Source organism: Giraffa tippelskirchi, chromosome 6 (genome assembly GCF_054371585.1).
Source record: "Giraffa tippelskirchi isolate mGirTip1 chromosome 6, T2T-mGirTip1v1.2.pri, whole genome shotgun sequence".
NCBI lineage: Eukaryota > Metazoa > Chordata > Mammalia > Artiodactyla > Giraffidae > Giraffa > Giraffa tippelskirchi.
The window spans coordinates 117,705,939-117,719,572 of NC_137280.1; the positions used below are offsets into that span (position 1 = coordinate 117,705,939).

Genomic DNA, 13,634 nt, shown 5'->3' on the forward strand with positions numbered 1-13,634 from the left:
CAGGCTGCACAGGGGCTTCATGGGGTTCTAGGTTCTCTTTGCCTGCTCTCTGTCAGGGCGCATTTACAGAGGGAGATGAGAGTCCATGGAATGATAAGGTGACTTGTTTCAGCATTGTCTAGGTGTTGGTCAGGGAATATTCTTGTCGTACTACAGCTTTAGATTTGTTGTATTCTAGAAGAAACAAAACTTAACAAGAAAGTCAAGGGTACATGGCCCAAAGATTAATAGAAATAGAAAACCTGCTCAGGGGCTAGCCAGGAAAACCAGGACTAGACATTGGTTCGTGACATTAGTGTTTCTCTAGGTATGAGAAGATGCAAGAATTTGGGCTCATAAAATATTTACCTGAAAACCATCTGACTATCTGAAGGCCGGTTCTTCGGGGTTTTTCCCAGAGCATAGAGTGCCTTATTTCTGATCTCCACCTTGAACTCCTTTCAGGGGGTGTTGAAGGTCAGCAGCTTGCAGTGGTCATGATTTAATCTTTGTAGAGGCAGCTGGCCAGTGCCAACTTCCAGTCAGCAGGGTCCCTTCATAGCCCCATATTTGACTATGCTTTGGGGCATTTCATGGCCATTGTGTCCCACGGTGCTGGGAAGGCTCATTCCCAGATCTACCGAAGATTCCATTGACAGTCCACTCAATATGCTATTACTAGACTAGGCCTCGGAGAAGGCAATGGCACCCCACTCCAGTACTCTTGCCTGGAAAATCCCATGGATGGAGGAGCTTGGTAGGCTACAGTCCATGGGGTCGCTAAGAGTCGGACACGACTGAGCGACTTCACTTTCACTTTTCCCTTTCATGCACTGGAGAAGGAAATGGCAACCCACTCCAGTACTCTTGCCTGGAGAATCCCAGGGGCGGCGGAGCCTGGTGGGCTGCCGTCTATGGGGTCGCACAGAGTCGGACACGACTGAAGCGACTTAGCAGCAGCAGCAGCAGCAGACTAGGCCTTGGCAAGTGACAAAAGTCTCTGGACCATTCCTGTCTTACTAGCCTCTTGGTCCAGGGAAATATTCCCTCTTGTTGCTTCTTCCTATATCTAGAGTTACATTATTATAATCATTGATCTCATATGGAACTGCATATCAGCATTTTATCACAGGCTCAGTCACACATTTAGTAACATAAGAAACAATCTTCTGAAACAAGCGACATAGAAAATAATACAGCTAGCAGTTATTAGTAAGGTCACAAGCAAGAATTTAAGTCAATTACAAAACAAGCTTTGGTTACAAAATGGGAAATGTGGTGGGAGGGATAAATCAGGAGCTTAGGCTGCACATGCACACACTACTATATTTAAAATAGATAACCAACCAGAACCTACCGTACCGCACAAGGAACTCTACTCAGTATTGTGTAATAACCTACATGAGAAAAGAATCTGAAAAAAAAAAAAAAGAATCTGAAAAAGAATGAATATATGTATAACTGAATCACTTTGTTGTATACCTGAAACTAACACAACACTGTAAATCAATCATACTCTGATAAAATTTAAGAGAAAAAAAAAGAATTTAAGTCAAGAATTTTCATTAGGTATAGCCCAGTATACCCCAGGTCATCTGACTTAGTTAAATGATTATAGCCACTTGTTAATCTCCTGGTTGTACATCATGGAGCATCTGACATTATCTGAAGACTGGTTACTGAGATAAGCTTTAGAAACAAACTTAGAGTGTCTTTCTTAATAACTTAATTGAATCTTTTAGCAATATAACAACAAGGAACTATCTCAGAAGTGAGTCTTAGTGAACACTAGACCTTAATTAACAAAACTAGAAACTTAGTTTAACAATTAACAAAACTTAATATTCAGTGAAACATGATTTTTTCATTATGAGGGCATTAACCCTTTAACCCATCAAATAAAAACGAGGTTTGTCAGGGAGCCAGGAAAATCCAAGCGGCCATCCTGGATTTCCAATAGCCCTGACTCTTTGATTTATGGCTTTTCTTCACCAATTTTTAATTCCCTGATTTAGGAGTAGACTGTTACCATGTTTTAAGAACATCAGAATAGCAAAAGTCTAACAGTGAGGGCTTATATTTTGTAGAAGCAGAAAGAGCTTTGTATACAGGTACTATAGTCTTAAATAATGTTTATCTGCTTTACCAAAGTAACAAAAGATTTTAAAAATGAATATAAATCACTTAAAGGCAAAGAAATTCATAATCTGTTATCGAAAGCTTCAGTCTAAGAAAACTTTGTTCTCTTAACAGAGAGAGTAGACTAAATTCCAGTCTGTTACCAGTTTACCAGATAACAAACAAACAAAATTTGGTTATTGGTTAATCTTAGAAAAGTCTTTTCCATAAATCTTGAAGTAGCAGTATTCTTGCAAAGACATCAGAGTGAAACCATAGAAGGCATGTTTAAAATCTGATTAAATTGCAATTGACAAAGTAACCTGGTCATTGCTGTGACTTTTAACACTTTAACATGATAACTAGAATTATAACTGACAACATTATACCAGGACATATTAGATTTTCATGAATTCCACATAATTTTAGTATATCTATATTAGTAACATCAGCCATAATAGTATATAACCTGAGAAGATTTATCACCCCTTCAACAGTACTTCCCATGTAATTTAACATGTCCAGTGAACCCAGGTAGTTTAATACCTCTTTGGGATGTCTCAGGGGCCCTCTGAAGCATCCCAAAGTTAGCTAGAAGTCAAGTTATTTAGGAAGTTTTGTCGGTAAATATCAAAAGGGTTTATAACACTCAGTCAGATAAAATCATATAGATCACCGTGAACAATATATTCACTTAGCCAAAGTAACAAAGAAGATTTCAAAGGTAAACATAGAACAGATCACTTCAGAGGTAAAGAAACTTAAAATCCATTATCAAAGGCATTTCAACATTTCAAGAAAACTTGTATTTATGCACAAAACTCTTCCCTTGGGGTCCACTTTCTATAAAACCTTATCACTTTTTATACCCATTACTTAGTTCTCCCATCCTGAAACAGCCACCTGTAAGTTAGACCTACTTCCTTTTCCTTTCATAAAATGTAATTTCATTCCTCATACATTCTTTACTGAAAACACACTTCCTACTTTCCTTTAGCAACCAAGAACTGACCTTTATATTAGCATTCTATAGATTGGTGAACATAAATACCAGTGATAATTTCTAAAAAAAAATTTGCTTTCTCATAGAGAATATCTCAGGATGGCACCAAACACTATTCATTAATAGTCCAAAATCTTTAAGGGTGTTTGCTATGAGCAGTGCCTTCTCTTGGCAGAACTCTATTAGCCTTTGCCCTGCTTCATTCTGTACTTCAAGACCAAATTTGCCTGTTACTCCAGGTGTTTCTTGACTTCCTACTTTTGCATTCCAGTTCCCTATAATGAAAAGGACATCTTTTTTGGGTGTTAATTCTAGAAGGTCTTGTAGGTCTTCATAGAACCATTCAACTTCAGCTTCTTCAGCATTAGTGGTCGGGGCACAGACTTGGATTACCTTGATATTGAATGGTTTGCCTTGGAAATGAACAGAGATCATTCTGTCGTTTTTGAGACTGCATCCAAGTACTGCAGTTTGGACTCTTTTGTTGACTATGATGGCTACTCCATTTCTTCTAAGGGATTCTTGCCCACAGTAGTAGATATAATGGTCATCAAGAAAATTAGAGATACCAAGGGAACATTTCATGCAAAGATGGGCTCAAAAAAGGACAGAAATGGTATGGATCTAACAGAATCAGAAGATATTAAGAAGAGGTGGCAAGAATACACAGAAGAACTGTACAAAAAAGATCTTCATGACCCAGATAATCACAATGGTATGATCACTCACCTAGAGCCAGACATCCTTGAATGCAAAGTCAAGTGGGCCTTAGGAAGCATCACTATGAACAAAGCTAGTGGAAGTGATGGAATTCCAGTTGAGCTATTTCAGATCCTAAAAGATGATGCTGTGAAAGTGCTGCACTCAATATGCCAGCAAATTTGGAAACCTCAGCAGTGGCCACAGAACTGGAAAAGGTCAGCTTTCATTCCAATCCCAATGAAAGGCAATGCCAAAGAATGCTCAAACTACCACACAATTGCACTCATCTCACACGCTAGTAAAGTAATGCTCAAAATTCTCCAAGCCAGGCTTCAACAGTACATGAACTGTGAACTTCCAGATGTTCAAGCTGGATTTAGAAAAGGCAGAGGAACCAAAGATCAAATCGCCAACATCCACTGGATCATAGAAAAAGCAAGAGAGTTCCAGAAAAACATCTACTTCTGCTTCATTGACTATGCCAAAGCCTTTGACTGTGTGGATCACAACAAGCTGAGGAAAATTCTGAAAGAGATGGGAAGAGCAGACCACCTTACCTGCCTCCTGAGAACTCTGTATGCAGGTCAAGAAGTAACAGTTAGAACCGGACATGGAACAACGGACTGGTTCCAAATTTGAAAGGAGTACGTCAAGGATGTATATTGTCATCCTGCTTATTTAACTTCTCTGCAGACATCTGCAAAATGCCAGGCTGGATGAAGCACAAGCTGGAATCAAAATTGAGGGGAGAAATATCAATAACCTCAGATACGCAGATGACACCACACTTATGGCAGAAAGTTAAGAACTAAAGAGCCTCTTGATGAAAGTGAAAGAGGACAGTGAAAAAGTTGGCTTAAAACTCAACATTCAGAAAACTAAGATCATGACATCTGGTCCCTTCGCTTCATGGCAGATAGATGGGGAAACAGTGAAAACAGTGACAGACTTTATTTTGGGGGGCTCAAAAAATCACTGCAGATGGTGACTGCAGCCATGAAATTAAAAGACGCTTGCTCCTTGGAAGAAAAGTTATGACCAACCTAGACAGCGTATTACAAAGCAGAGACATTACTTTGCCAACAAAGGTCCATCTAGTAAAGGCTATGGTTTTTCCAGTAGTCATGTATGGATGTGAGAGTTGGACTATAAAGAAAGCTGAGCGCCACAGAATTGATGCTTTTGAACTGTGGTGTTGGAGAAGACTCTTGAGTGTCCCTTGGACTGCAAAGAGATCCAACTAGTCCATCCTAAAGGAAATCAGTCCTGAATATTCATTGGAAGGACTGATGCTGAAGCTGGAACTCCAATACTTTGGCCACCTGATACCAAGAACTGACTCATTTGAAAAGACCCTGATGCTGGGAAAGATTGAAGGCAGGAGGAGAAGGGGATGACAGAGGATGAGATGGTTGGATGGCATTACCAACTCAATGGACATAAGTTTGAGTCAACTCCGGAAGTTGGTGATGGATACCAGGGAGGCCTGGTGTGCTGCAGTCCATGGGGTTGCAAAGAGTCAGACACGACTAGTGACTGAACTGAACTGAACTGAATTCATGTTTCAAAATCTTACTTTATTTGGAAATGATATAGCTATTCAATAAACTTCAATCACTTAGTTTAGCAGAACTCTAGAAATTCAGGTTACCAAAATCTAGACAGACTGTTTTAGACAGACATTTCTAAAGTATAATTATTCTTAATAGTTTATCTAAAAGATAATATCTCATTTACATATATTTTTTGAAGTTTCTTCACTCGAGGTACTTTCCTTGCTGACAAACTTATAACAGATATTACAATATTACAATATTTAATTTATAATAAACCTGGGCACAATGAAAATATTATGCTTAATGTTAACAACTCTTAGACATGTCTATATCAGATTAGCAAACAAACATTAATACTAGATATTTAATACTATTTCCCAGTTCATGTGAATCTGAAATTCATTTAGGTTAATTTCTCTTATATTAAGAATTGTCTGATTTGTAAGCGCTTACTTTTCTTTAGGCCAATTAGAACTCATTTACAACTTCAGCAATATTAAAAAAAAAAAGCCAAAACACACACATGGAGACATATATAAATCCAGACAGACAGACAGAGATCTCATAGTTTTTCCGCTTGAGGTTCAAAATGTTTCTTTGACCACCTCCCCCCTTTTTTTTTGCTTGAAGTTCTAATTTGCCCAAGGCTGAGGTCTCAGGCAAAGTGGGCTGTGTATTTCAAGGACATGGAAAGGGTTGACTTCAAGCTTTTCCCTAGGCTGGCCTTTAACAAGCTAGTTGTTTTTAATTGCATATGCAAAAACAACTGGTTTTGCAGTTTCCAAGAAAAAAAAAATTGACTTTAACCAGTTTTCTCCAGAGTCTAAAGAATATCATGGCCATCCTGTGTCAAAAAGTCATCTTTCCTTTCTGTAGTCATAGTTTTATAGCTAAAATATAGATCAAATAGTGCTCAAATTGACTCTGATATCAGGAGCAGATCAGCTGATAAAAATCTTGGATTGTTCCTCTGGTGGGAAGTGAGGTCGGGGTCCCATCAGAAGACTCTGAAGGGTTAAGGGAATTTGCAGGAGTGGGAGAAGCTTGGTCCTTCCCCACCCTGAGAAACCAGAGTAGTTAGAAGAAAATTCTTTAGAATGTTAGGAGGGTTTTTGATCCCTTAGGCTTTTGAAAATAGGAGAAAGACCTGGACCAAAGGGAACCTCAGAATTCTTTCCTAGAGGTCATGTGGATATGAAAGCTCAAGTAGGGGTCATCTAGGAAATCTGATGGAGAGAGACAGAGGGGGACAGGAGATAGGGAAGCAACAGAAAGACACTCGTGGCATGAGGCCCTCAAATCCGGATTCTGACTGAGGACCATGAAGGACTGAACGTAAGAAAATTCTGAGTCTCTTCCCTGCGTTTGGCAAAAGCTGGTATGCCATTCAGAGGCCTTTTTGTTTTGGTCCCCCTGTTTGTACTGGGGCCAGGACTTTTGCAGCCGGGCTGATATACAGGTAAGTTCCTATTTCAGGCAGGAAATTCTGTGCCCCAAGTGCCCAGACTGAAACAGGGAAAAGTTCCATTTTCAGGCCAGAAACTCTGCAGGCTTAAAGGTGCGCAAAAGTCCGTTTGATGTTACACTATTCCTGAAAATTATACTCCTTTCAGGATAATTTATTTACATATTCTCATCTAAGGCAAGGTTGTCAGAAACACAGAGAAAACTGTCATAAGAAATCAGTTTAATTTCCATCTAAAATAAGACACAAATGAACTTATCTATAAAACAGAAAGAGATTCACAAACCCAGAAACTTACAGATGTCTGTGGAGATTTGGTTTGGGTATTGCCAGACTGAAGTAGTAGTTAAGAAATAAAAGTCACTATGTATAATGTAAGAAAAATAATAGGATACCATACAGCAGAGAGAAATATAGCCACGATTTTGCAGTATCTTTAAATGGTATATATTTCATGAAAATATTGAATCACTCTGTTGTATCCCAAAGCAAATAGAGTAATGTGAATCAACTGTACCTCAACTGAAAAAGAAAGAGTGGATGGATGGCGACGAACACAAGAAATAATACTCAAGAATGAAATTTCACAAAATAAAAATGGGAAAAGTTGAGGAATATAAACTCCCATCAAGAAATTAATTTGGATGGGATTACTAAAAATCTCCATTGGTTCATTTCACTAGAAAGAACAATTTGGAGGAGCTTTAAAAAAGATCCTCTGCTTTTTAATATGCTGTCTAGGTTGGTCATAACTTTTCTTCCAAGGAGTAAGCGTCTTTTAATTTCATGGCTGCAGTCACCATCTACAGTGATTTTGGAGCTCAAATGAGGAAATGGAGCCCAAATCTCATCCAAAGAGGATGAGGTGCTTGGATGGCATCACTGACTCAATGAACATGAGTTTGAGCAAACTCTGGGAGGTGGTGAAGGAGAGGGAAGCCTGGCATGCGGCAGTCCATGGGGTCGCAAACAGTGGGACATGACTGAGTGACCGAACAACAACAACATACTACTAATAATAATTTGAATATTTACTGTGGGCCAAGCATGTTCTAAGAGCTTTATGTTTACTTTCTCACAGAATCCTCACAACAATTTGATGAGATAAGTGTAATTACTATCCATTTCTCCCTTCACAGATAAGAAAATTGAGGCACAGAGAGGTCAAGCAAGTACTCAAGGTAGAGATAGGACTCAAGTGTGGAATTTTGATTCAAGAGTCTTGCTCTCTTTACCTACCAGAGTGTCTTTGTTTATGTATTTGTAGTATTGTGTTTGTAAATTAAGAAATTGATCACACCTCTGCCCTGGCTGTTTCTTCTGCTGAAAGTTTCTTCTACTTACCTCCTACATAAATCTCTGATCCCTTAAACGGCCTTCATAGTGAGTCCTACCCTGAATACAGGGTTCAAACTTGCAACCTGCCCCTCTATTTTACTCTAAATACCCATAGTATTTTATTTTACTTTAAATACCCATAGTATTCCTCTAGTATATTATACAATTTGCAGATTCACCATATCACTTCTGTTTGTCGATTCTCACCATCCCCTGACAGGGAAGCCTGGCATGCTTCAGCCCATGGGGTCACAAAGACCCCCAAAGGACTTAGTGACTGAACAACAAAAACCTTCCCCCATTCTACTATAAGAGCTCCACTAAATCAGGGGTTTTTATCTGTCTTTCTAAGCCATGTCTATCTGTCTTTCTAAGGACTTCCCTGGTGGCTCAAATGGTAAAGCGTCTGCCTACAATGTGGGAGACCCAGGTTCAATCCCTGGGTCAGGAAGATCTTGTGGAGAAGCAAATGGCAAACCACTCCAGTACTCTTGCCTGGAAAATCCCATGGACAGAGGAACCTGGTAGGCTACAGTCCATGAGATCGCAAAGAGTCCGACACGACTGAGCCACTTCACTTCACTTCACTAAGCCGTGTATCACAATCTGAAAAGGTACTGGCACAAACTAGGTGCGCAGCAAATATTTGTGGAGGAAGTGAATTTTTAAAAACATAGCATGATTCCAATTTTACTTTCTTATTTTAAAGCATAAACATGTATACACATGTGTAGGAGGAGGGCGAAGAAAAACAGTCAAAATGTTAATGGTGATTTTAAGTGATATTTTTCCTGCTTTATGTTTCCCTGTGGTTTTATTCCCCAAACTCGATGTGAAAATGTACTGTCTCATCGTAAGAAAACTGCTTTTTAAAAGGTCTCTTCTAAATCTCGGGTGACATACATTGCCACGCACAGAGAATTGGGTCTACTGCAGGTTGCACGAAGCCATTTTTCTGTAATCAACAATTCAGAAGGCATTGACGGTCTTTAAATAAATTACTGGTTTAAGCAATCGCCCGGTATTTTGTGGTGGTTAAACATTTCTTAAAGGAATAAGAAACCTTGCTTCGGCGGGCGACCGCGTTATCCCTGGGGAACACACCCACCTAGCAACCGGGAGCGGAGCTGAAGCCTGGCACTGCGCCTTTAATTCCCGGGTTGGGAGGGGCGGTGGAGAATTTCCGCTCCCCCACTCCCACCGCGGCCCAGGCGGCAGCTGTCACCTGTAAGGCGAGCACCGCGCATGGGGGATGGAGTCCGGCGCCCATTGGACAGAATGTAAAGGCAGACACCTACCCCGAAGACTGCGGACCCCGTGGGGCGGCGGCGGGGGTCGCGCTCCGCGGCCCCCGGCTCTTTTCTCCGGGAGACTGCCGGGCCCCGCTGCGCTGGCATGACCGAGGTCCAGCTTCGGGGACACGCCCGTCACGCCTCGGTGAAAAAGATCAGGTGAGCCTGGCCGAGGCGGACCTGACTCCCGGAACCCCGGCTGCCTCCTCCGGCGGCGCCGCGACGTCCACCTAGCCCAGCAACCGGGAACCGCGGAGTTGGTGGGAGCGGGCGGCCTGGCTCTCCCCTTGAGGGGCGGTGAGTGACCATGGCGCTGGCTGCGGCCGCGGCCGCTGCGGCCGCCGGGGTGAGCCAGGCGGCGGTGCTGGGCTTCCTGCAGGAGAACGGCGGGAAGGTGCGCAACTCGGAGCTGCTGAGCCGCTTCAAACCGCTGCTGGAGGCCGGCGACCCACGCGGCCGCGCCGCCCGCAGGGACCGCTTCAAGCAGTTCGTCAACGACGTGGCCGTGGTGAAGGAGCTCGACGGCGTCAAATTCGTGGTGCTGAGGAAGAAGCCGCGGTCCCGCGACGGACCCGAACCCCCGCCCTGCTGCTTCCAAAGCGCCCCCGGGGCACCAGCCTCGCCGTCGAAGGTCACTTCTGACTCACAGGAGGAAACCGCGGCCTCGGGGGCTCCGTGCTCGTCCTCGGCACCGAGGGCGGCGGAACCGGCTGAGGACCCGGCCCCGCCATCAGAGCCGCAGAACACCGCCGGGGCTCCGGCCTCAGAGCCCACTCAGGGGCTGTTGTTAGACCCGGCCTGGCAGTCAGGGGTGCCCTCAGACCCCCAGATTCCAGCCTTCGAGCTGGCCCAGCCCTCCGAGGGTCTCTCTGAAGATGTGACCCCACCGTCCACGGCGCCGTCGGAGGCACCCTCGCCCCACGTAGAACCGCCGGACCCAGAAGCTACGCCTCGGGGGCCACCACCACCCGCTCCGCGCCCGCCGCCTCAGAAGCCCTGCATGCTGCCTGTGCGCTGCGTCCCCGGCCCCTCGGCGCTGCGGATCCGGGCTGAGGAGCAGGGCCTGCGCAGGCAGCTGTCGGAGGAGCCCAGCCCGCGGAGCTCCCCGATGCTGCTGCGGCGGCTCTCGGTTGAGGAGTCCGGCCTGGGCCTCGGTCTGGGCTCTGGTCGCTCCCCTCACCTGAGGCGCTTGTCGCGCGCCGGCCCGCGCCTGCTGAGCCCCGACACCGAGGAGGCGCCAGCTGCCCCGCCGCCGTCCGCCGTGCCCCTGGAGCCGGCCGAACACGAGTGGCTAGTGCGGGCGGCTGGGGGCCGCTGGACCCACCAGCTGCACGGGCTGCTGCTGCGCGACCTCGGCCTGGCAGCCAAACGCGACTTCATGTCTGGTTTCACGGCCCTGCACTGGGCCGCCAAGAGCGGCGACCTCGAGATGGTGCAGCAGCTGGTGGAGGTCGCGCGGCGTGGGGGCGCGCGGGTCGACGTCAACGCGCGCTCGCACGGCGGCTACACGCCGCTGCACTTGGCGGCGCTGCACGGCCACGAGGATGCGGCCGTGCTCTTGGTAGTCCGCCTGGGTGCGCAGGTGCACGTGCGCGACCACAGCGGACGGCGCGCTTACCAGTACCTGCAGTCCGGCGCCTCGTATGCTCTGCGTCGCCTACTTGGCGACCCTGGCCTGCGAGGTTCGACCGAACCCGACGGGGCTGCTGGTGGTAGCGGCAGTTTTGCGGCCCGGCGCCCCGTGCAGGTGGCGGCCACCATCCTCAGTTCCACCACCAGCGCGTTTCTGGGCGTCCTGGCTGATGACCTGATGCTCCAGGATCTGGCTCGAGGCATGAGGAAGTCAAGCTCCTTAAGCAAATTCTTGGGAGCCTCGCCCATGGCTCCTCGTAAAAAGACAAAGATCCGCGGCAGTCTGCCAGCCTTTTCAGAAATCTCTCGTCGACCCACTCCGGGGCCCTTGGCTGGTCTAGTGCCCAGCCTACCCCCAGCAACCTGACGGTTCCCAAGGTGACGACTTGGTCGCTCAATCGCCCCTCCCTCTCACAGTCAAAGCCTGCCCAAGACCATGGTCCAACCCTTTGGGCTCTATCGTGTCTCCAGCCTTGTTCAGTGCAGCCTGTTTTACCCAAGTGGGCCTTTGCCTCCAACGTCTTAATCTTTCTCCAGAGGTGGGATTCAAGATCTCAGTGAGAGCCTCCTATGAAGAACTCTGGAAATCAGGCTTGAACCTTGGAGGAGATTTGCAATTTAGTATCAAAGGTTCAGGGGCAGCAGCTGGTCTGGCCCCTGAATGCTTTAACCTAATGCCTCTGCATCTATATACTTCCAAAGCAGAATTACAGCTTTGTGTGATGATAGATTATTTGTCAGCTTTAAGATATGCAGTGCATTTGTAAATTGATGCTCTTATCCTGTTTTTAAGTTGAAATGAGGTAAAACGACTTTCATAAAATAACCTCTTGAAATTATATTTTTCCAAAATGCTCATTTTCAATCTTTTGCTAAATATTTTGGAATTCTATATTAAAAAAAACAGACCATCAAGATCTAAAGAAATTTAGTCCCAACCAACAAAACCCTTGAATGGTTATCTACCTCATTTTAAGCAATCAAGATGCCAGACAGTCTTGAACACAGAAAGTGACCATTGTGAATGTAATTAATTTCAGTTATACTGTGAATGCTAAATATTAGAAAACAAGTGCATCTTGGGAGTAAAAGTGATTTAACAATGAGAGGAAAGCGACATTTTTGGCAAATACTTTTAATTTGTGGTTGTCTTTATGGTGAAATACAAACATGTATCTTTAGCACTGGTCGCTGGCTACTTTGATATGGCATGAATATTTAACTTTTTAAAATTTGATTTATTTGTGAATTGCACCATTGTGCCATGTTCCTGAATCTGTGGCTTTCAAATCTGGCTGAGCCTTTCACTGCAGTAGGTGAATAGTCAAAGAAAAAACAATTGTCATAGCCTAACACCAGAAAAATAACTGGTTAAATAATAACAGATACAATTAAGGAGCAACTATTTTATAGGAAAGTTCTATACAAGCAAAACTTATGTGGTAGCCATTTTAAAAAGGTATCTGAAAGCAAACAACTTATTCCAAAATTGCAAATGCAGAGTCTCCTTGCTCAGCGACCTTAGAGAGGGGTAGCTTAATTCACCTGTATCTTTGCTCCTATTTGTAATTAAGAAGGTTTTAAGCATTGCCAGGATTTCTCAGGTTCAACCCAGCGTAATTGTAATGGCTCTTTTCCCATTTTAAAGATATGGAGTCTATTTGCTCAACCAATCTTTTTAAAAAATATCATATTGTAATAATGCTCTGCTTTTGCAAATTGGGTTTGCATGTGATTAGTTATACCAAATAGTTTTTGTGGCCAGGGTAGTGGGGCTCCCCTCCCATATATGTATCAGTGAGGCCTCTGAAATTATTTAAGGCAGTCCTTCCTGGAATGTTTTTGATTTAAATAGTGAAATAAACATTTTCCCATTTTTTTCCTGCTTGTGTGATGCTGTACTTCCCTTAAACATTCTATAGCACTTGCTACTGTATTTGCCTTTCTTTTCATTACTTTTATCCCCATCCTTTTGCTTCTTTCAAGCATTCTACTATTGAAAGAATCTGGATTTCTCTGCAAAGTAAAGGAATCAACCAAACATGGATATGACAGCCAAAAACTGTAGGTAAATGTAGGCCCTGATCTGGCCTCTCCCATCTTCCTTGCCTGGAATTCTAGCTAAGCTGCATAAATTATTTCAAAATGCACATCAAATCCTCTGCCTCTGTGAAAAAATAAATGACAAGAGGCAATAATTAAAGCAATCCGAGTAGCTGAAGGTCTAAGAATAAACATTAGAAATTTTTCATAATAAAAGAGAAACTTGACTGAGGGTAACAAAGGTCACACACACAGGTATGACTGGCTTTGAGAAAGACAAAATGTAAACCAGCATGGTAGCGATAACAATAACTAATGTTTATGGCACATTTAAATCAGAGGAAGATTCTTAAACTATGGAAGAATCTATGTTTCACAAGGGTGTGCTGCAAACCTTCCAAGTGAAGTAAAAACATTTGGCAAGAGTTTAGGATCAATAAGCCTAACATGCAGGTGTAAGAAACCACTGCTTTTCCCTTGCAGGCTAACACCATCTGAAACTATAA

The 13,634-nt window shown here is 43.9% G+C and overlaps 1 protein-coding gene across 1 annotated transcript; it reads left to right on the plus strand.

Moving 5' to 3' along the window:
• Positions 1 to 9,354: 9,354 nt before the first annotated feature.
• SOWAHA (sosondowah ankyrin repeat domain family member A) lies at positions 9,355 to 12,964 on the plus strand. The gene is made up of 2 exons (XM_081502780.1): positions 9,355 to 9,612; positions 9,833 to 12,964. Exon 2 carries the CDS (start codon positions 10,454 to 10,456, stop codon positions 11,450 to 11,452), a length of 999 nt encoding a protein of 332 aa, XP_081358906.1. The 5' UTR covers positions 9,355 to 9,612; positions 9,833 to 10,453; the 3' UTR covers positions 11,453 to 12,964.
• Positions 12,965 to 13,634: the final 670 nt, after the last annotated feature.